This window comes from Mixophyes fleayi, chromosome 10, assembly GCF_038048845.1.
Source record: "Mixophyes fleayi isolate aMixFle1 chromosome 10, aMixFle1.hap1, whole genome shotgun sequence".
Lineage (NCBI taxonomy): Eukaryota > Metazoa > Chordata > Amphibia > Anura > Limnodynastidae > Mixophyes > Mixophyes fleayi.
The window spans coordinates 59,729,303-59,753,655 of NC_134411.1; the positions used below are offsets into that span (position 1 = coordinate 59,729,303).

General features: G+C 44.6%; 1 protein-coding gene across 4 annotated transcripts in view; it reads right to left on the reverse strand.

Moving 5' to 3' along the window:
• DUS2 (dihydrouridine synthase 2) overlaps window positions 1–24,353 on the reverse strand; it is a 326,095-nt gene that overhangs the window by 224,859 nt on the left and 76,883 nt on the right. For all 4 annotated transcript variants that reach the window (XM_075188820.1, XM_075188819.1, XM_075188822.1 and 1 more), the window contains exon 6: window positions 15,208–15,268. In XM_075188820.1, coding sequence (XP_075044921.1) covers window positions 15,208–15,268 — 61 coding nt within the window. The remainder of the gene's footprint in view (window positions 1–15,207; window positions 15,269–24,353) is intronic.

Consider the following 24,353-nt stretch of genomic DNA (forward strand, 5'->3'; position numbering starts at 1 on the left):
TGCATCATCCACTCTGGTTTGACCTTTGGCCTGTTGACTATCCGCTGCCTCCTGATTTTGTACCTTATCTGCCCGTCTGGTTCCTGACTACAGCCTATACGACCACGATTACCACCGCCATCTCGCAGGTAGCTCCCTGGGAGGGCCGCGACCTGCACGTCGTTCGCCGCGAAGTCCAAACTTCCTTGCGAGGGTCCCTGGTGAAGACCGGCGGCGTGTTAGACTCTGCGCCTCCTAGGGTAGCAGTGCCAATACCCGCAGGTGCCTCAATTTTCTTTGTGACAGTATCTCTAGAAGCTTGGAGGGGCACGGGAGCTGAGAGATGGGACAGTAATTTGAGATAGAGTTTGGTCAGAATTTAGTTTTTTCAGAATAGGAGTAATCACTGTGTGCTTGTATAGTGATGGAAAGATGCCAGTAGAGAACGAGAGATTACAGATTTTTTAGTTAGAGGTGTAATGAGCACAGGAGACAGGGATCTACCAATTTGTGAGGGAATAGGATCAAGAGGACAAGAGGTAGAGTAGGAAGATAAGAAGAGAGTAGAAACTTCCTCTTCATTTGTGGGGTAAAATGAAGAGAGGGTGTCAGAGGGTGGTGGGAAGGAACTGAGCTGACTGCTTGTCGAGGAAGAGGATACCATTTCTAGTCTGATCTTATCAATCTTTTTCTTGAAGTAGGAAGAAAGATCCTGGGACTGATAGTAGACGGAGGGTTTCGGGTGGGAGGATTGAGAAGAGATTTAAATGTATTGAAAAGGCGTTTGGGGTTAGAAGCCTGAGCATAGATGAGAGATTGGAAGTATGTTTGTTTTGCAGTGTGCAGAGCATTTCAATAGGAGCGGTAGATAGTAGTATATGTGAAGAAGTCATTAGAGGTACGAGATTTACACCAGTGACGTTCTGATTTACAAGAAAGTTTTTGAAGATTTTTCGTTGCTGTAGTGTGCCACGGCTGACAACGAAGTCAACGTTTAGTATGAAGAGTCGCTGGAGCCACTTGATCAAGGGCAGTTGCTAAGGTTTGGTGAAAATGAGGTACTGCCATCTCAGGGGAGGAGAATGTAGAGATAGGGGAGAGAAGGTGTTGGAGAGAGGTGGAAATATTTTGAAGATCAATAGAGTTAAGATTTCTGCGGGTATGTGGTGCTTGGCGAAGTTAGACAATAGAAAGGTTTGAACAGTGGGGTTGAGTGTGTAGCTGATAAGGTGATGATCCAACAGGGGGAAGAATGTGTTAAGGAAATTAGAAACTGAGCATAGTCTAGAGAACACAAGATCAAGGTGTCACGGTGGAGATAGCAGCACCTGCAAGTATTGACACAGCTACACAAGGAGGCGCGGAGTCTAACACGCCGCCGGTATTCACCAGGGACCCCCACAAGGAAGTTTGGACTTCGCGGCGAACGACGTGCAGGTCGCAGCCCTCCCAGGTAGCTACTTGCGAGATGGTGGGCTATTCGTGGTCGTTCAGGCAGAGTCAGAATCCAGGCGGCCAGATGAAGTACCAAATCAGAAGGCAAAGAGTAGTCAGCATGCCGAGGTCAAACCGGAGTATACAATGCAGGACAAAAGGGAGATCCAAAAGCGAGGTCAGAGGAAGCCGGGTCAGAAACAGGAGTAGTCAGGCAATAGAAGAAACTGTAAGCTGGAACGCTGGAGACTAGTAAACTAGTTGTTCTGGCACCCTAATGATTTTAGAGCAGGGTATAAATAGGGAGTGGTCAGTCCTCATTGGTGGGCAGCGGGTCGGCGGTTAGACGCTCTGATCGCCGACAGGAAGTTCCAAAAGCGCGTCCCGTTGCCATGGCGACGGGCGCGCCTGCACACACCACCGCCGGAAGGCGCGTCCCCGTTGCTTGGCAACAGGGCGCTCAGAAGGAGACAGACGTCCGTCCCTGCCTAGAGAGGAGGCGCAGGGACAGCGTCTGACAGTACCCCCCTCCTCACAATTGGGGGAAACATCAGGTACTGAGCGACGTTTAAGGAAGGCGGCTAACAGACTAGGGGCATGCAAATCTTTTTTGAAAACCCAAGATCTCTCTTCCAGGCTGAAGCCCTTCCAGTGTACTAGGTACTGTAATCGACCTCGGAATTTGCGTTCAGCAAGGACTTGACTAACGTCATATTCATCGCCCATAGTAGTTGGAATGGCTTGAGGAACAGTAGAGGTATGAAAAAATTTGTTGAGGACCAGCGGTTTAAGGAGGGAAATATGGAAGGTGTTATGGATCTTCATCCCAGGAGGGAGTTGGAGTCTAACAGTAACTGGATTAATTACTTGAGTCACCGAAAAAGGTCCAATAAAGCGAGGTGCCAGTTTCATGGAGTGAACCTGTAATTTCAGATTCCGGGTGGACAGCCACACTTTGTCCCCCACCTGGAGAGCCGGCACAACTCTTCTCAAATCCGGACGTCATTATAAGTCTTCCGCTGATCATCATAGAAGGTTCTGTTTAGTGGAAGCCCATATTTTAGCCATATCTTGTGTCATAGCATGGGCGGCAGGAACCGTGGAAGGTGCGGAAAAGAACGTGGGAAGAGTAGGATGAGTCCCATACACAGTAAAGAAGGGGGAAAATCCAGAAGAAGAATGGATATGGTTGTTGTGAGTGAATTCGGCCCAAGGCAGCAGAAGACTCCAATTAGATTGGTTGTGTGATGAGAAGCAGCGAAGAAAAGATTCCAGGTCTTGATTTACCCGCTCCGTCTGGCCGTTAGTTTGGGGATGATACCCAGAGGAGAATTTGAGGCCAATACCTAGAGCCTTGCAGAAAGCCCTCCAGAAGCCAGAAATGAACTGGACGCCCCGGTCAGAGATTATTTCCAGAGGACACCCGTGGAGACGAAAGATCTCTTTAATGAAGATTAGTGCTAATTTGGATGCAGATGGAAGACCTTTTAAAGGAACGAAATGGAACATCTTGGAAAATCTGTCCACTGTGACCCAAATGGTGTTGAAGCCACTACTGGGTGGCAAATCAGTGATGAAATCCATCCAGATGCTAGACCATGGATGATCAGGAATAGGAAGAGGTTGTAACAGTCCTGCGGGAAGTTGCCTTGGCACTTTATTCTGGGCACAAGTAGAGCATGAGGCTACGAACTCCCGAACATCCGTACGGACAGCTGGCCACCAGTAATGTCGTGATAGCAGCGAGAGGGTTTTCTCTGTACCTGCATGACCAGCGATCTTAGAGGCATGGGACCAACGGAGCGCCTTTAGGCGTAGATGAGGCTCTAGGAAGGAACAACCCACAGGGGGAGTACGGGTGATGGCCACAATACAGGAAGGTTCCAAAAGCGGTGGATGTTCAGCAGTGGGTGGAGAGTCAGAGATATCAAAGGAACGAGAAAGAGCTTTGGAATTCAGAGAACCGGCACGATAGGTTAGTATGAGGTCGAACCGGGCAAAAATGAGGACCATCTGGCTTGACGGGGATTTAGACACCGGGCATCCCGAAGGTAGATGAGGTTTTTGTGGTCGGTAACTGGATGGCGGGCACCCTCCAGAAGATGACGCCATTCCTCAAGTGCAGACTTTACTGCTAGTAACTCTTTATCTCCAATGCCGTAGTTAGACTCAGAGGGAGAGAACCTCCTAGAGAAGAATCCACAGGGTAGTAATTTTCCTGAAATGGACTCCTGTGAAAGGACTGCCCCGACACCTACTGCAGAAGCATCAACTTCAACCAGGAATGGTTTGTTCTGATCAGGCTGAGCAAGCACAGAGGCAGACGAGAAGGCTTTCTTGAGTACTTCAAAGGCGGAGACAGCCTCTGGAGACCAGACCTGAGGATTGGCTGATTTTCTGGTCAGAGCGGTAATGGGTGCGATAATGGAGGAAAATTGTGGTATGAACTGCCGGTAATAGTTGGTGAAGCCAATAAATCTCTGGGTAGCTTTCAGTTCCATAGGTCTAGGCAATTTGAGGATTGCAGATAACTTGACAGGATCCATCTGCAGACCGCCCCCCGACACGATGTAGCCCAAGAAGGGAATCTGTGGCATCTCAAAAACACATTTCTCTAGCTTACAGTAAAGCTTATTGGCTCGTAAACGGGACAGGACCTCTCTTACATGACCACGATGGCTGGCCAAATCTGAAGAAAAGATTAAGATGTCGTCCAGGTAAGCTACTACAGAGATGTAGCGGAGGTCTTGAAAAATCTCATTAATAAAAGATTGGAAAACAGAAGGGGCATTGCACAATCCGAAAGGCATCACTATATACTCGAAATGACTCTTTTTAGTACAGAACGCAGTCTTCCACTCGTCTCCGGGACGTATACGAATGAGATTATACGCCCCCCGCAGATCTAGTTTAGTAAAGATCTGAGATCCAGCGATCCTATCAAACAGTTCAGAGATGAGCGGTAGCGGGTATCTGTTTTTGACTGTGATGGCATTCAGTCGCCAGTAGTCAATACAAGGCCGTAAGGAGCCATCTTTCTTTTTGACAAAGAATCCCGCGCCCGCGGGTGAAGTAGATTTTCTGATAAATCCACGCTGAAGATTCTCAGATATATAAGTAGACATAGCGGAGTTCTCCGGAAGGGATAAAGGGTAGATTCTACCTTTAGGAAGTGGTTTATCGGGCAGTAAATCAATAGTGCAATCCCAGGGTCGGTGAGGAGGTAGGGTCTCGGCAGCGGCCTTACAGAACACATCCTGATAGGAGAGATATGCAGAAGGTAGTTCAATCACAGGTGATGTCAGGCGACAAGGGAGAGAGGACCAGCCGGGTCTCAGGCCAGACAGACAGGACTTGAAACATTGTGGGACCCAAGCGGTAACCATCGCACGATTACAATCAAATTGGGGTGAGTGAAGCTGGAGCTAAGGTAATCCTAGAATGACTGTATTAACAGAACGAGGAAGAACCAGGAACTCGATGACTTCAGAATGTAGCACCCCTACCGTCAGTTGAATGGGAGAGCAGATGTGGGAAACCGAACCGTTGATGATCCGATTCCCATCCACCGCGGTGAGAAATAATGGCTGAGGCAATTTCAGAGTAGATAATTGAAGTTGCGATGCCAGAGTGGCGGAGATGAAATTTACGGCAGAGCCGGAATCCACAAAGGCTAAGGTCTCGAAGGGGCTGACAGGAGAATCCAGGGAAATGGGCATGAGGCAATCAGTGCCAGAAGCAGAGTAGGGAGTAGTAACTCCAACTCCTAAGTCGGCCTCCCTGCCACCGACTAGGAGGGGGCGTTTCCCGGTCTCTTGGTGCAAGAAGATATAATGTGACCAGAATCCTCGCAATATAAGCAAAGATTTTGCTTGAAGCGTCGCCGACATTCCTCAGGGGAAAGCCGGGACCGGCCGATTTGCATGGGTTCCTCCAAAGGTCCCGGGTTCTGAAACAGAGGAGCAAGACGAGTAGAGGTCCGTCGGGTAGCAGAACGCTCCTGGGTACGTTCACGGAAGCGTAGATCAATGCTATTGCACAGGGAGATCAAGGAATTCAGATCTGCAGGGAGTTCCCGAGAAGTTAGCTCATCCTTGACTCGATCTGCCAGTCCTTGCCAAAAGGTCGCCACCAAGGCTTCATTGTTCCAACTAAGCTCAGACAAATAGGTGTGAAACTTGATTGCGTACTGACCGACTGTCAGAGATCCCTGGCGAAGAGTTAGTAGGCTGAAGGCAGCGGAGGATATGCGACCGGGCTCGTCAAACACCTTTCGGAAGGCCTCAATAAAGGTAGAAGCGTTGGATAATATCGGGTCATTTCGTTCCCACAGAGGGGAGGCCCAGGCTAGAGCTTGTCGGGACAATAAGGAGATGATGAAGGCCACCTTAATGCGTTCAGAGGGAAAGGACGATGGATTACACTCTAAGTGGATGAGACACTGGTTCAAAAATCCTCTGCACATTTTAGGCTCTCTATCAAACTTATCCGGCTGGGAAAGTCTCAATGAAGTGGAGGACGCCACAACAGGAGACGATGAGGTGGTAGCAACAGCCGCGGTCGTCACGGGAATATTGTGAGCGGATGTCACGGATGCCTGAAGGGACTCGAGACGTGCAGCGACTCCTTGAAAACATTGGAGCAACTGCGCTTGTTCGGACTCCTGTTTTTCAACTCTATGAGCCAGGTGGAGTAGAAGGTCTCGAGCAGAAGGTTCGTTAGATGTTTCGGTTGATATGGCCAGAGCAAGCTGTCACGGTGGAGATAGCAGCACCTGCAAGTATTGACACAGCTACGCAAGGAGGCGCGGAGTCTAACACGCCGCCGGTATTCACCAGGGACCCCCGCAAGGAAGTTTGGACTTCGCGGCGACGTGCAGGTCGCAGCCCTCCCAGGTAGCTACTTGCGAGATGGTGGGCTATTCGTGGTCGTGCAGGCAGTCAGAATCCAGGCGGGCAGATGAAGTACCAAATCAGAAGGCAAAGAGGTGTCAGCAGGCCGAGGTTAAACCGGAGTATACAATGCAGGGCAAAAGGGAGATCCAAATGCGAGGTCAGAGGAAGCCGGGTCAGAAACAGGAGTAGTCAGGCAATAGAAGAAACTGTAAGCTGGAACGCTGGAGACTAGTAAACTAGTTGCTCCGGCACCCTAATGGTGTCAGAGCAGGGTATAAATAGGGAGTGGTCAGTCCTCATTGGTGGGCAGCGGGTCGGCGGTCAGACGCTCTGACCGCCGACAGGAAGTTCCAAAAGCGCGTCCCGTTGCCATGGCGACTGGCGCGCCTTCGCACACCGCCGCCGGAAAACGAGTCCCCCGTTGCTTGGCAACGGGGCGCTCAGAAGGAGACAGACGTCCGTCCCTGCCTAACGAGGAGGCGCAGGGACAGCGTCTGACACAAGGCAATGGCCATCCTGATGAGTAGATGATTCAATCCACAGAGAAGTCAAGTGAGTAGGTTACAGAGAGTAGTTTGGAAGCAGCTTTGGAAGGTGGGTTATTAATGGGGATGTTGAAATCACCCAGGATGAGGGTGGGGATGTCAGAAGATAAGGAATGAGGGAGCCATGTAGAGAAATCCTCAATAAATTGTTGGTGTACTCCAGGGGGGGCGATAGATCACCTCTACACGTAAAGAGAATGGATTAAAAATGTGAATAGCATGTACTTCAAAAGCTGTGAATGCGAGTGCTGGGACATTTGGTAGAACTGTGAATGTGCACTGTGGGGAGAAAAGTAGTCCCGGTCTGAAGGTGTGGGTGAGATGGAGGCCACCATGTGAAAGGGCTGCAGCTGAGGAAGTATCTGATTGCGTAAGTCATGTTTCTGTTATTGCCAGAAGGTTGAGGTTTTTTGAGCTCATGTATAGAGGTAACTTTGTTACAAACAGAGCGTGCATTCCAAAGGGCACATTTAAAGGACTTTAGAATAGAGGGGAGACAGGTGATATGTTTATTGTTTGCTATAGAGCGGTAGTGTTCTGATGTATGTGTGTGTGAGGAGTGTGGGGGACCTGGATTAGGCAATATATCACCGGCTAATAGAAGCAGAGAGAGAAAGATAGGTAAGAGGATTGTAAGACGTTTGACCTTTTATTTTCTGGCGACAGGAGGAGGCTCATTAGAGATAATAAAAAGGACAAAAGTTCATGGGTGTTAACTAGTGGTGAGTGGAGTGGAGTGAATGGAGTGGACATTTGGCTTGTTATTTTGACTTTGCTCATTTGCTGATTGCCCTAACCTCTAACACTAGTTCTGCAAGTTTATGACAAGAGCCATTAGCCTAACAGGTAGTGGAAAACATCCTTAGTAGCTTGACACAATCCCTGATTAAAGATTGTTGATGGCAATAAACTTGTTTTCAGGTGTCATTCCTGACACTGATGCTTTGTCTTTCACTAAGAGTCACTTTGTGCCTTCTCAAATGCTGTTGAATCCAACCTTATTAAAAAAGAAAATTGAGAAATATACTCACCGATAATTTCCTTTCCTTGACATACTCCATGACAGCCCTTACAATGGGTTAATACCCTGATCGGCTTAGTGTAGAAAGGAAAGATTCGCCCCACCTGAATCCTATATAAGGCAGCTCCTCCTCTTCCTCAGTGTCTTTCGTAACTTCCCAAGCCGTCCTATACATAACTACAGAATAAGGGTGGGAAAATATAGGGCTGCCATGGAGTATGTCAAGGAAAGGAAATTAACGGTGAGTATGATTCTCAATTTTCCTTTCCCTACTTCATGGCAGCCCTTACAATGGGATATACCAAAGCAGTACAATAGTCGGGAAGGCAATAAAAACCAACACCTTAATACAGTCAAACAAAAATTTATTTACACCGTTTGCTGGAGAATCTTTCTCCCAAACTGTGTCTCCGTAGAGGCTGAAACTTCAAGCAGATAATGCTTAGAAAAGGTGTGCATTGACGACCATCTGGCTGTCTTACAGATGTTGTTGCCGATGCCTAAGTTCTATGTGCCCAGGAGGTTGCTGCCGACCAAGTTGAATGCGCCTTCAGTATCTTAGGGACCTCACTCCCTTACCCGCTGTAGGCCTGTGCAATCACTTCTCTAATCCACTTCACCAATGTGGGTTTGCAAGGACCTTCAAGGAGTACAAATAGTTGCTTTGTCTTCCTAAGATTTTCCGTCTTGACAATGTAAGTAGATATAGCTCTCAACACACCTAGAGTATGAAGTTACCTCTCATCTCTATTAGTGGGATGAGGTTAGAGAGAAGGTAGTACCAATTCTTGATTGATGTGGAAGGAAGAGACAACCTTGGGAAGATACTCCGGATTCGACCTCAAAATATCCTGCAATGGTTCGAAGGGATCAGTAGTTAAGGCATCCAGGACAAAATTAAGCTCCCAAGGGGCTAAGAATGGTCTTACTTTTGGTCGTAACCTTTTTAGTGCCTGAAAGAATTGGAAGACAAGATCCTGAGATGACAACTTGGTATCAAGAAGGATGTTAACAGCAGATATTTGCACCTTTAATGTAGATGTGCTAGTCCTTTAACGAAACCATCTTTAAGAAACTCTAACACATCTGGAACACTGGCGGACATGGGATCCTTCGCCATGTTCACCGCCCAACAAATAAATTTTCTCCAAATTCTGTAATAAGATTAAAGAGGAGCTTATTTTCCTTGCCTGAATTAGATTGTTTATTACCTCGTCTGAAACACCTTTGGTGATTTCAACAGTCTCCACGCAATCAAACCAAGGGAGGCCGGATTTGGATGCAGAACCGGACCCCGATGTATGAGATCTGGTCTGACCGGCAACAGCCATGGATATTCCAGCAGCATCCTCCGTGCTACCGCGAACCAAGGGCGATGCAGCCACACCAGGAGGACTGCTAACGTCTACAACTTTTCCTTCCTTATTTTCCTGAGTACCTGAGGGATGACTGGAAAGGGAGGAAACACGTACCCCAGATTGAAGTTCCACTTCATTGACAGGGCATCTATCCCTAGGACCATGCTGTCACTGTGACAGAAGAAGAGGGGTACATTGGTATTGCTCCCTGTGGCCATCAGGTCTATTTCTGGCATTTCCAAACCTGTGTATTATGAGCTGAAAGACCTCTTCGTGCAACTCTCACTCTCCTTGATGGACATGGTGTCTGCTTAAATAGTCCACCATGTTGTCTTTGCCTGCCACGCAAAGGGCTTTCAAATTAGTCTCTGCCCATGCCATTAGTGTGGTTATTTCGGCCAGCATTGCTCTGCTCTTGGTACCACCATGCTTGTTTATAAAAGCTACTACAGTCCTGTTGTCAGAGAATACTCGCAGATGTTTGGCTCGTAGATGGGACTGGAAGTACTGGACTGCATGCCAGACCACTTTCATCTCCAAGATGTTCCCCTGGAGAAGTCTCTCTTCGTCTCCCAAGTGCCCTGCCTGACCATACCTTCCATGTGAGCACCCCAACCTATTGAACTGGTGTCTGTGGTAAGAACACACCAGTCTGGTATCGAGAGAGACACACCTTGCTTTCTCAAGCCTCGGAGCTTCAACCAATCCAGGGACTGACATGCCGACCTTGAGAGGTTGATTTTGGAATCTAGAGGCCCCACTGTACGATCCCATTCTGCAAAGAGGTTTGATTGAAGATCTCTCATATGCCATCTTGCCCATGGAAGGATTGTTGAGGAAAACATTCCTAGAAGGCGAAGACACATTCGTGCTGAAATTCGATGTTGAATCTGGACTTGATGCGCCAGCGACTGGATTTTGTCCAAACTTTCCTGAGAGAGACAGATCTTGTCTGTTCTTGTATTTATTTGCACTACTAGAAACACTAGCTGTTGTAAGGGTATCAGACGGCTTATTGATACATTGATTAACTAACCGTGTTGTTGCGGGAACCAGATTACAAGGGATGTAACCTCTAAGGCCATTTCCTCTGACTTTGCCGAAATCAGGATATCATCCAGATACGGCCACAAAGCTACTCTCTCCCTGAGTGCCGCTATGAGAACTATAAGAACTTAGGTAAATGTTCTTGGAGACGTGGAAAGGCCAAACGGAAGACAAGTAAATTGTAAGTGGCGTCCTTGAATGCAGAACCTCAGGAACTGCTGGTGATGGAACGTGATTGGCATATGAATATATGCATCCTTTAAATCTATCGCCGTCAGAAAATCTCCCGTTTCTACTGCCTTGAGGATTGAGTTGATAGACTGCATCAGAAAGTGTTTTGCTTGCACATAGCAATTGAGAGCTCGTAAGCCTAGTGCCGTTCTGAAGGCACCCGATGCTTTCTGGAACAGTTTGGAATAGAACCCCATGTATTCCCGATTTGTCGGCACCGCCACAATAGCCTTTGTTTTCACAAGGCCTTTTAGGCTTTCCTCCAATGCTTGCTGTTCTAAGACGAACATGAGACTTCTTGACTGGACAAATCTGTTTCCCTTTGGCCAGGTATGAAGTTCTATGGCATATCCCCTGGTGACTATCTCCTGGACCCATTTGTCTTGTGTGGTCCGATTCCAAATTTCTGCAAAGCGTGATATCCTGCACCCACTGGAGTTAGTGGAGACTGGATCTGCAGATAGTTATTGGTTTCTTTGCTGTCTATGTTTCCCCCTTTTTGATCTGAAGGGCTGAAAGGACTGTCTTCCCATATTATCTTGGTGTATGGAAAACTGTCTCCCAGGCCTATAGGCGCGAGTTTCTTTAAACTGTTGCCCTGGAGAATAAGCGAGGAACCGTCTTCCCCTTTCTGTCTTGTGGTAGACGATTAGCACTATCACTTGCTAGCCTCTGCATCAGATTATCTAGTTTCTCCCCAAACAAGAAATTACCTTCATGTGGAAGCGTTGTCAGATGGCTTTTGGATTGGGGATCTGCCGCCCATGGACGCAACCAAAGCGCCCTTCTTGCTACAACTGCCGAGGCCATGCTCTTGGAAGAGAACACAATCGTTGAGGCTTCACTCAAGAAACCTATGCTTTTCTGCATAACTTCTAAGGACTTTAGAAGGTACAATCTATTTATTCTGTCTTCGATATCTGTATGCAATGTGCTGGCCCAAAACCTAAGAGCTCCAGCTACCGAAGCCATGGCTATCCCAGACTTTAGGGTTATGCCCAAAGAGATGTGTAATTTCCTGAAGGAAGTCTCCATCCTCCTATCCATGGTGTCTTCCAATAATCCCCCATCATCCCATGGGAGAGTGGTCCTTGAGCATAAGCCTGCTATGGCTGAATCCACCTTAGGTACCGCACACCATCTAAGCATATCTTCATCCTGGAAAGGGTACATGCGGTTCAGTCTCCCCATGTTAGGATGACTTTTGTCTAAGGCTTGCCACTCCTTAGAGATCAAGTCTTTTATCACCTTATGAGTATGGAACACTCTAGATTTCACTTGGTGTTCCGAAAACAATGCATCCAGTGGTTTGACCGGAACAGTCAGTTCCTCAATGCCTAGAGATTTTTAAATATGCTCAAGTATAACAAATACAGCATTATCCAAATTAAACATTCTGGTATCCTCTTTCACCTCAGCCTCACTATCTGACTTGGAATCCCACTCCTGAAGGGAACTGAGTGTTTCAGTGGATGGCCCTGGCCTCACGTCCACCATCTCTTCAGCTATTGGAGTCCTGTCCCTCTTTGCTCCCTGCTCTGGGGCCTAAAAATCCTGCATCGCCTTCACCATCCACAAAAATAACTGTTTGAATTGTTCTGGGGGGCCAGGTCTTCTATAGTTTCAGGGGTGCATGACACACATAACGGATCAATGCAGTCTTTCGGCAATCGGCCATCACAAACAGCCATCACAAGCTGCACACTTTACATTTTCTTTTTCCCTGCACAAGCTCCACAGAGGTACTGTAAACAATAGAAGAAAAAGGTACTAAGTAACCTATTCTAAAATACACAAACACCCACTCTAAGGGGCATATTCAATTGTTGAATATCCCTGCGGCGTTAAAACGATTACCGTTATTACGGTAATATTAAGCTGGATTTCAGCTCGCAGCTCCCTAAGCCGCGAGCTGAAATCCAGCGAGAAAACTACCGTAAGGATGTAAGCTCGTATGAGCAGGGCCCCTCTCCCCTCCTGTCTCCACACCTGTTCTTCCGCTCCGTCTTTACAGTATTTGCCTGCCTGGAGTTTCTGAAGTTCTGGTACTTTGTGTTTATTGTTCTGTATGGTTTTACCCTGTATAGTGTACTGTTTGTGCTGTGTACGGCGGTGCGAAAACCTTGTGGCACCTAACAAATAAATGATAATAATAATAATAACAACCGTATTTACGCGCACTATTACCGTAATAACGGTAATAGTGTGCGGAGTGCCAGATTTCTGCCAACAATTGAATATGCCCCTAAGGGCTTACCTTGGGGTGTCCTTCAGCTTTTTTGGGGCGGGGTCCTGGTCAATAGAGCACTGTATTCAGATAGCTGCTAGGTCCTACTGCATACATCCAACTATAACCAACAATGAGCCTCATATAAACAGCGTCAGTTGCTTAAGAAAGGTGCCTGCCCTGACATCATCAAAGTGTGTCCATAGCAGGGTAACGATTTCCACCTGCCTTCCTCCTGACAGGTGGTATGATAAACGGGAGTCAGCGCTCCCGGCAATCTGTGCAGCGTACTGCACATGCGACCTCTACGCACGCGCGTGTCTCTTACATCCTTGTGGTCCAACTCCAGATGCCATAGGCAGAGCTCCATGACCTCCAAACAGCCCACGCTGAAGAAACGGTCCGGTCCCGGCAACATGCCCCGCTGAACTGCACACACAGCCAGGCTTATGAGGAAAGCCAAAAACCTCAGGTAAGCCCTCTAGAAAAAACAACAAACAAAACAAAAAATGCTACTCTACACTACCCTGTCATACACATGTTGAGACAGGAAGAAAAGACACTGAGGAAGAGAATGAGCTGCTTTATATGGGGTTCACGTGGGGCAAATTTTTCCTGTCTACACTAAGCTGATCAGGGTAAAAACCCATTATAAGGGCTGCCATGGAGTAAGGAAAGGAAAAGATATTACTTTGAGAGTTTTGGTTTCGGCACTGTGTTCTGATTTCCCTATCAGCACATGGTCATCAAGATAAGGCCTAACTGCAAATACCTGCTTCATGAGAGTAGGCATAAGAACCACTAGTATATTGGTAATGCAAAGGTTTTTAGAGAACTTCTGGTTAAAGCTGGGTACACACTACAGTGTTAAGAGGCGATTATCTGGCCAATCAAACTCTAAACAATCGTTCGGTCTGATATCGCATTAGTGTGAATGATTAAACGATGAACGATTGGGTGACAAAGCATCAGTGTCAGAGGAAAGACACCTGAAAATTCAACAAGTTTATTGTCAGCAACAATCTTTAATCAGAGATTGTGTCAAGCTACTTAGGATGTTATATACATACAATGATTCTGTCCGTCATCTCCAAAAAAAATAAAAGGCATCATGTAAGGTAGGTGGGATTGGCGAATCCTGTATTCCCACAGTCTTAGTAATATGTCTAATCACTACATCCACTAATTTGGGTTTAAATGTCCTGAGTTGTTCTTTAGTTTCTCCTTCACTAACAGATGAGTGTTCCAAAAAAACAAACCATAAATCCATATTAAGAAAGGTTTTTTTACACATCTGAGACCTTGTCTTTTTAACCCCTTGACATGCTTGAAGCTCATTTTTTTTATACAAAATATTTAAATCATCCAGCTAGTTAACTCCTTATATTGTTGTAGGGGTTGTATTGGAGTTCTATGAGGAATACAGGCCACACAAAAAGCCTCTTTATAAAACAACAGATAAATATTTACCACATGCTCCACAAAGGTGATTATGAGTCTTCCTATTTGCCGTGTCACTGCATAATAGGTTTGCTTTATGCACTTTTTTTTGTTCATTAGTCCATGTATTTTGTTCTCTGGACCGCTACTGTAAGGTCCAGTACATCAGTACTGTAAGTTAGGGGCGATCTAGATTGTATTTTTAGAGGGAATACCGATTAGGCCCGCCCACTATTTAATCTCTAACAGTTCCGCAGCAGTTTACATCCTGAGTATATAATTACGTTAGTTTATCTGCGCATATTAATAGGATTTCTATATTATGTGCTTATACTGAGAAAAATGCGTCCTATTGGTAGTAATTTCACTTACCACCGAGGCAATGTAAAATCATGGTCATTTTGCATGTCTAAAAAGACTATGGACTCCCGTTAGTTTGAGAGCATCTTAAAATATATACAGGAGCTGAGGCAGATTATGAATGGATGCTGACCGGGCATGCTCCCTGCAGTGTCGCTGTCAGCACAGACAGGTAGTCAGAGTATGATATCCGGCCGCTCTGACTGTACTTAAAATACAATCAGAGCGGCCGGGAAGGGTTCTCTGACTGCCTCTCTTTGCTGACATCAACACTGCCCTGCTCATAGTGTGCAGCCACAGGGAGCATGCCTCTGCTAGGGGGCGTGATTGCCCCGATCGCACCGCCCCAGCCCCTGGATCCGTCACTTCAGTCAGTTTCTCAATTAAGATTTCACCAAATACTATAGTATTTGGTGAAATACAAAAACTGTTACAAATCTTTAGAGCAGGTCACAAGAGCTTCACACACATCCAGTGAAGCAGAAAATGGACAAAATAACTGTAGGCGGAGGTGTTCGACATAAAAAAGTCACAATAAATTCTTGTGCGCATGCAATCCTAAATGGATAATTAATGTTTACTACACATACATAACATTGTAATGTATGAGAAAGTTTTTGAATCTAATGACTTCCTTGAAAGACAATATTTATAAATTGCAAATACATACCTTGGTGGAATATTCTTTTGGGCAGCCCATGTTAATGTCAATAGCAGCAACATCCTCTTCTCTAAACAAAAAAAACATAAAAAATGAAAAGATTACATAGGTTGTAATTAAAAATGGAATTATATGGCACTTTAATCCCAATAAAATGCTTTATAATGGATATTTTACTCATTATGTTAAACTAAGAACAATTTTGTGAAAATTAAAGATTTTTAGGCCATTTTAAAGTTGATTATAGAAGGATTACTACAATTAATACTTGAAATTGCATCCAAATATTGTAAAGTAAACAAGTGCACTCAATTTTCATTCAGTATTACAAACATAATTTGTCCTGTGTATTCTGTTATGAATACCTATGGTCTTTAAAAAGGAATAAATTTATATTTTCAGACCAAGCTGTTATATTAAAAGGTGTTTAAATATTACTCCTGCAAATGTACATAATAAGATCACGATAAAGTATTTTTTAAAACCATGTTTGTTAAACTAAACAAAGGCATGCAAAGACAGCTCATATATTTATATGAATAAATATATCGATAGAAAAAAGAAAAGAAGAAAAAACGAAAACGAAACGAAAAAAGGCGCCTTCGAGTGCAATATTTTCATTCTCAATTGATTTATTCAATGCTAATGTCATATTAATAACAACGGTATGACCAGCTTTAAAGTTTTCTATTTTGAAGGTATAAATCTGCCTTGTATTGTAAAACAACATGAAGATTTTTTTATACTGTCTCTAATATCTCTATATTGTAACGAGCTGCGGACGTCAATTAATCTTTCCTCTGTCCCGACTGTTGCCATGGTGACAAAGCTTTCTAAGCAATGCCGCGTCCCAGCAACACTGGGAAGCTGGGCACATGCGCATTTAGTAAAATAATAGCCTGCGGGCTAATTAATCTGTTTATTTAATTAGGCAACCCCTGGGAGTACTTGTCAAGCAAGGCTCTGGATTGGCTGCTTTCTGTATTTAAGGAAGGGAGGGCTAAGCCTTCCTGCCGGATATAGCATCTCTTGAGGAATTGCTGACCTGCTCTGTTTAGTACCTGTTGTATGCTGCTGATACTCTGCATTGACCCATCGTTGTGAACTCTTGCTTGTTATTGAACCTTGCCTGTTAGCTGCCATGACCTCATGACCGGTTTCTTGAATTCTCCTGTTTGTCATCAGCCCCGATCTGTCTCTGACATACCTATCTGCTATGGACCCCCTGACCTAGGCCAGCCTTATGACTATAAGCTACCATATGGATAGCCTCCATCTTCCAACCGGTGTGGTGTTGCTCATAAACTTACACTACATTAGAGTTAAGTCCAGGGGCAACCGAGTACCTGTGAGCATATCAAGCGGGAAAGGTGGCTGCTTATAGGTGAAGACCTCTCCCACCAGTTCTGTAAGTTTATGACAAGACCCGCCAGCCTAACATTATAACTGGCCATACAGAAACATTGGGAGAAACATTATGGATGGATGAAAGCGGGACCAACCCAACCCCAGCTCAGGATCTGGCTGGTCAAATTCAGACCTTGTCCCCGGTGGTTCAAGGCTTATCACATTGGTTGTCCACACAAGAAGAATCTTCCAGAATTTTACAAGCTGCTTTGGCACCTAGAGTAGAAGCTAAATTAAATCTGTCAGATCGATATTTTGGAGATAGAGCTTCGCTTCACAATTTTAAGAAGAGCTTTTTCATTTGAGACCCCGGTCTTGTGGTTCAGAACGAATGGTCACAAATTCCTACAGAAACACTCCAACAACTTGTGGAAAGCCTTCCAAGAAGAGTGGAAGCTATTATCGCTGCAATAGGGTGACCAATTTCTTTATTACAGTATATGTATTTTAATACATTGTCATCACACTCTGAATAATTTTGACCACATAGTGTGCATGTGTGTATAAATATACATATATATTTACACATATTATATTATATATATATATATATATATATATATATAATAGAACACAATATCAGATTGGCGCTTTACCCAATATATGGATAATAAATACAATGATAATCAAAAAGTGATAATAAACAAAGATATAAATAAAAATAAAACATAAACAAAACACCTCCACAAATATGTGTGGCAGCCAAGTCTCCAATATCGGATGGTTAGACCGAAAAAGAGGTATCAAAATGATAAGTTATGGAAGGCACCTTCAGGTGTAAAAACAGATAATTGTGTATATATAGTCAGTAAGCTCAGAGAGTCCAGAGACCATAAAATCCCGAGAAAAATAGTAATGCGGGTGGATATCAGCATATAGCAGCATATATCAGCAAATTAGGTGAGACATTGTGCAGATTAATAGTGTAGTAGTGTGCGTACCAGAAATAAGTAAAATAACAGCTTATCTGTATATAGGCTCCTCAGGCATCCCAGGTGGCGATTTCCTTTGCTCGCAGAGACAAGATGCAAATATAGTATTTTCTATTAATAACTGCTGCATCACCGCTCAATAGTAGGAAAGATATAAGAAAGCCATATGGTGTAGTATTTTTGCAAACAATTTATTCAGCAGATTAAAAATATAAAATATAAACTCACAATGAAGATAATAAATATAATCTTATCTGTATAATATACAGGCGAGGTCACTGGTAGTCATATCCCTGGAGGTAGTTAAAGATGTCCATCTACAGGCTCCATTCAAAAGCTCAGGAAAGGGTGATATCTTAATTTGTTACTCCCAGGGTAGATCAGTGAAACAGGGTTTCAGATAGTACAGTTGTGGGCCTCAACGCGTTTCGTTCAGTTTGAACTTCATCAGGAGGAATTAGGTGATATTAAAAACTATGCCCTTTATATAGGGGTGTGTAGCACCTATATAAAGCGCCAACGTATTTTATCTATATCTTGGGTTAATTAATTTAGTAACACTTTGGTTTTATCACTAAATGAAATGCCCCAATATACTTACCTAAGTACAATTTAGTCGCCACATATATGCACTTTATATTTATTTACCCTGGCACAAACCTTATGAATTTTACTGTTATATAGTACCATACATTTGTTGTAGGGGTGTGCACCGGCCACTTTTAGTGTTTTGGGTTCTGATTAGCTTGAGGTTTTGGGTTCTGATTTGTTTTGCCAAAACACTTGACGAAAGGTTTTGGTTCTGATTTAGGGTTTTGGGTTCTGATTTATTTTTAAAAAAGCATAAAAAGTGCTAAAATCCAGTTTTTTGGTTTTTTTTCACTCCTACGCTATTATTAACCTCAATAACAATAATTTCCACAAATTTCCAGTCTATTCAGAACACCTCACAATATTGTTTTTAGTCCAAAACGTTGCACCGAGGTAGCTGGATGTCTAAGCTAAGCGACACAAGTGGGCGGCACAAACACGTGGCCCATCGTAGGTGGCTGTGTAGGCTTGAATGGCCTTTTTCTGCTCCTCCATCCTCTGCAGCATATAGAGGATGGAGTTCTAGCGCGTCAATACCTCTTGTTTTCGATGATGACAGGGTATTTTCATTTTTTTTGGATTTGGCCGCAACACTGAACGTAGTTTAATATCTGGTACGTAGCTATCTGGACTGCGTAGCGGAGTGGCCCCAGTACCCAATTTGGTACCGGGGCCACAATACCTCCTCCAACTAGTCTAAATTCCACTGCACAGATAGCGGACACCGGATGCATGTCTAACACCAACATAGCTGTGCCGGTGACATGGCCTGCAGGAATATCTCTGATGGAGATAGAACTAGGCCCCAAAGAGCACATAATGCCAAAAAAAGAGTTGCAAGATGGAATTGTCCTTGGGCCCTCCCACCCACCCTTATGCTGTTGAAATAGGACGTGCACACTGTAACAAACCAATCATTTCAGCGACAGGGCCTACCAAACTACTGTGGCTAAAATGATTGGTTTGTTTGGGCCCCCACACAAAAAAAGCTGTTCATCTCTCCCTGTACAAACTAAACTGGCTCTACTGAGGCAAGATGTCGTCCTCATCCTCTGATTCCTCTCCCCCTTCAGTGTGTACTTCCTCATCCTCACACATTATCAATTCGTCCCTGCTGGACTCCACAACCACAGGTCCCTCTGTAGTATCTGGAGGCCAGTGCTGTACTTGATTGAGGAATTGATAATTCATTTTTATGAACATCATTTTTTCAACGTTCTGCGGAAGCAACCTCCTTCGCAGCTCACTGACCAGGTTCCCCGCTGCACTAAAAACTCTTTCGGAGTACACATTGGAGGGGGGACAACTCAGGTAAAATAGAGCCAGTTTGTACAAGGGCTTCCAAACTGCCTTTTTTTCCTGCCAGTAACAATATGGACTGTCTGACATGTCTATTTGGATGGTGTCAGCAAAATTATCCTCCACCATTTTTTCAATTGTGACAGCATCCAATGCAGCGACAGTAGACATGTCTGCAATGGTTGGCAGGTCCTTCAGTCCAGACCAGATGTTCTCAGCATCCCCGCCAGTGGGTCTTTTAGGAAAACTGAGCTTTTTCCTCGCAGCCACAGGTGTGGAAGAAAATGAAGCTGTTGGTATTTCACGGTCCTCTTCAGAGGACAATCTCCTGACCAGCAGGTCTTTGCACCGCTGTAGACTTGTGTCCGCCGGAAACAGAGACACAACATACGCTTTAAACCGAGGATCCAGCATGGTGGCCAGAATGTATTCCTCTGACTTTAAAAGAGTGACCACCCTTGGATCCTGGCAAAGCGTACGAAGGGCTTCATCCACAAGAGCTACATGCTTTGTTGAATCTCAATGGTTTACCAGCCCCTCCCTCACTTTCTCCAGCTGCTTCTGCAACAGCCTGATCAGGGGAATCACCTGACTCAAGCTGGCAGTGTCGGAACTGACTTCTCGAGTGGCAAGTTCAAACGGCTGCAGAACCTTGCACAACACGGAAATCAGACTAAAGTGCGCTTGACTCAGGCGCATCCCCACTCCTTTTTCTATGTCGTAGGTGGCTGTGTAGGCTTGAATAGCCTTTTGCTGCTCCTCCATCCTCTGCAGCATATAGAGGGTGGAGTTCCAGCGCGTCACAACCTCTTGTTTGAGGTGATGGCAGGGCAGGTTCAGACTTTCTTGATTTTGCTCGAGTCTGCTGTAGGCACTGGCAGAATGCCGAAAGTGTCCAGCAATTTTGCGGGCCACCGCAAGCATCTCCTGCACACCCCTGTCACTCTTCAGGTAATGCTGCACCACCAAATTAACGGTGTGGGCAAAACATGGGACGTGCTGGAAATTGCCCATATGTAATGCCCGCACAATGTTACCGGCGTTGTCTGACACCACAAATCCCCAGGACAGTCTAAGTGGGGTAAGCCACTGCGAAATAATTTCCCTCATTTTCTCTAAGAGGTTGTCAGCGTTGTGCCTCTTATTAAAACCTATGATACACAATGTTGCCTGCCTTGGCACGAGCAGCCGTTGTGGAGATGCTGCTACTGATGCTGCTGTTGCTGCGGAAGGCGATGCATCTACACAGTGGGCTGTCACAGTCATATAGTCATTCGTTTGCCCTGAACCACTTGTCCACATGTCCGTGGTTAAGTGGATAGTGGGTACAACCGCATTTTTCAGACCACTGAGGACACTTGTTCGTACTTCTCTGTACATCTTTGGTATCGCCTGCCTAGTGAAGTGAAATCTCGACGGGATTTGGTACCGGGGACACAATACCTCCATCAACCCTCTAAATCCCACTCCACTGATGGCGGACACCGGACGCACGTCTAACACCAACATAGCAGTTACAGCCGCAGTTATCCGCTTTGCAATAGGGTGACTACTGTCGTACTTTGTGCTCATGGCAAACGACTGTTGGACGGTCAACTGTTTGGTGAAAGACGTAGCATTTTTACGCCTTCCCCTCTGGGAAGATGACCGACTACCAGCAGCAACAGCAGCAGCGGCAGTAGTAGGCGTACCGCTGCAGGATTCCTCGGATAAATCCCGGATTGAAGAGGACTCAGTCTGGCTGGTGACATGGCCTGCAGGACTAAATCTGATGGAGATCGTGGAGGAAGTTGACGAGGAGGGTGTTGGTGGTGTGTATCCAACAGGACCAAGGGATTTAGGTGTCCCTGGACTGATGACGGTCCTAGCCCCAGTTCCTGAACTAATCACTGAACTATGAAGGTTATTCAGGTGACGTATAAGGGAGGATGTCCCTAGGTGGCCAAGATCCTTACCCCTGCTTATTTGAGCTTTACATAAGCTACATATGGCCATACATTTGTTATCCGGATTGGGATAAAAATAACTCCAGACCGAAGAGGTGCATTTCTTGATCTTCTGACCAGGCATGACGGTGGGCTTTTTCATCCCATGGACATCAACTTCCCCCCCCCCTGGTGGCTCATTTATGATAACCACATCAGAATCCTCCTCGTCAAGTTCCTCCTCAGCGCCAGCTACATCAATATCCTCCTCCTGGTGTACAACATTCACACCTTCATTAGCCAAATCTGTAACTGGACTGTGGGTGATCCTTCCAGCACATGCAGAGGGCGTGCTGCAAATGGTGGAAAGAGCCACCTCTTTCCGTACAGTGATGGGAAGATCAGGCTTCGCAAACCACCAACACCCTTAGTCTCGCCTTGGGGATTTGTGATGCCATCTCTTTAGAAGTAACTCAAGGACAAAGTTACAGTGCTAGAAATACATATAGGTGAGGCAAAATATATAAAAAGTACAAAGACCAAGGCAGAAATAAATAATCAACAATTTATTACAAACATATATTCGGATCCAATGTAAAATAAGGAGATATACCTCCTAAATGCAAGTAAAAATGGTTCTGTTGACAAATAAGTGTAGTCAAAGGCAAGAAGACATAGATAGTCACACTAGCTCTTCATAATAAATGTCCACAGTAACAGATGTATCCGGGAGCAGAATAGGGAGGTTATAACACTGAGGATATCCGGATATATAAGCCTTGATGTACAGTCCAGCATGAAATATAGAGAATATAGACCAACAGTACTCACGGTCCTCTTCTATGCTGTTAATGTTGCATCCGGAATAATTTCTCCTACAGCTGTGTGCTGCTAATGATGGAAATGTCCTACAAGTGAATCCTCCTAGCAGTGTTTCACCGCAGCTCTCCTGTGATTCAATAGTTGCCAACATGTGACATTAGGCTGTGCATTCAGAAAAACTGCCCGGACAGAAACGAAGAGCAGTGTGGGATGGTTCCTCAAACAATAGGTCTGTAGTACCTAATCGGTATATATTCAGAACCAAACGGGAAAAAATTGATATGTGAATAACTGGGCGACGCGTTTCGTCTCAGATATGAGACTTTTTCAAGCCAAAAAGTAGATATAGATGTTCTGTCTCAGTTCATTCTTATATAGATGAAAAAGGAGGTGTAAGTTCCAGATGTCGATCATTAATTACTCATTTAATTAGCTGCATTCAAAGCAGCTGTAATAATAATCGCATATAGAGAGATATATATATATGCCATATAGACCATAAAGTGCATGTATGGTATAATGTATAGCATAAAGTATACATGTCACATTTTAGTGTACAATAATATACATAACATAAATATCATTATTATATTTTTATTTTTTTAGAAGGCAGAGTTATTTGCTGTGTTGTTGCTGACAGCATAACTCTTTTAAATTTTTTTTGAGGGGGGGATGGGGGAGGAAGGCTTAGATCCTTGGGTGAAGCTGAACCACTAGTCCTGAACACCGGCCAGGGCCTAAGCCGTTCCTTGCCACTCCGTGTCGTAAATGGCATATTGGCAAGTTTACGTTTCTCCTCAGATGTTTTCAATTTTCTTTTTTTGCTAATTTTAGTGAACTTTGAGTTTTTGGATTTTACATGCCCTCTACTAGGAGATTGGGCATCGCCCTTGCCAGACGACGCTGATGGCATTTCATCGTCTATGTCATGACTAGTGGCAGCAGCTTCAGCATTAGGAGGAAGTGGGTCTTGATCTTTCCCTACTTTATCCTCCAAATTTTTGTACTCCATTATATGCAGCACAAGAGCGCGTACCCCTAAACCACACACACTTTGGGACTACAGAAACAATGAACGTAGTAATAGAAATGGCAGTTTCTCTTTTTTGGGACTGCACAAACAATGAACGTAGTAATAGAAATGGCAGTTCCTCTTTTTTGGGACTGCACAAACAATGAACGTAGTAATAGAAATGGCAGTTCCTCTTTTTTGGAATTACAGAAACAATGAACGTAGTAATAGAAATGGCAGTTCCTCTTTTTTGGAACTACAGAAACAATGAATGTAGTAATATAAATGGCAGTTCCTCTTTTTTTGGACTGCACAAACAATGAACGTAGTAATAGAAATGGCAGTTCCTCTTTTTTGGAACTACAGAAACAATGAATGTAGTAATATAAATGGCAGTTCCTCATTTTTTGGACTGCACAAACAATGAACGTAGTAATAGAAATGGCAGTTCCTCTTTTTTGGGACTGCAAGAATATATTGCTCTATAATATTTTTTATACTTTTCCAATTATTTTTTTAAAAAAATGTTTTTGGTATTTTTTTAAAGATTTTTGGCTAATTAACAAATTGCTATGGACTTATCAGAAACAAATACAGGACAAAAGCACCACTGGACTCAGCAGGACAGAGCATTGGAAAAAGTACTACTGGACTCAGCAGGACAAAGCACCACTTGACTAAAGTAATCAGGAGGACAGAGCACATCAACCTCCCTCTTCAGTAACCACAGGGAGAATGAAGATGGCGGCCGCGAGCGGGGCATTTATGAGATCCGAGTCTCGCGAGATCCGACACGAGACTTGGATGTCATAGCCTCGTTTTGGATTCATTTGGCGGCCGGAAATACCCGAACAGTGCTCGGATCCCATCGGATCCGCACTGTTCGGGTGGGCTCGGATTAGCAAAATCCGAGCCCGCTCATCTCTAATTTGTTGTGCTTAATAACTTCCACAAATACTTTGAAATTGAAATTTTCCCTTAACCAAAATGGCCACCGCATATCTCCCTTTATGGAGATCCATGCCCATACTTATAAATGTACTTTCTCTTAGCTAACAACACTCACTGTTGCTCTAGGGCATCCTCTAAAAAGCCCATTCACCATTGCACAATCACGAATGTACTAATATACTAATTACACCATAAGGTGTCATTTTTTAATTAAAT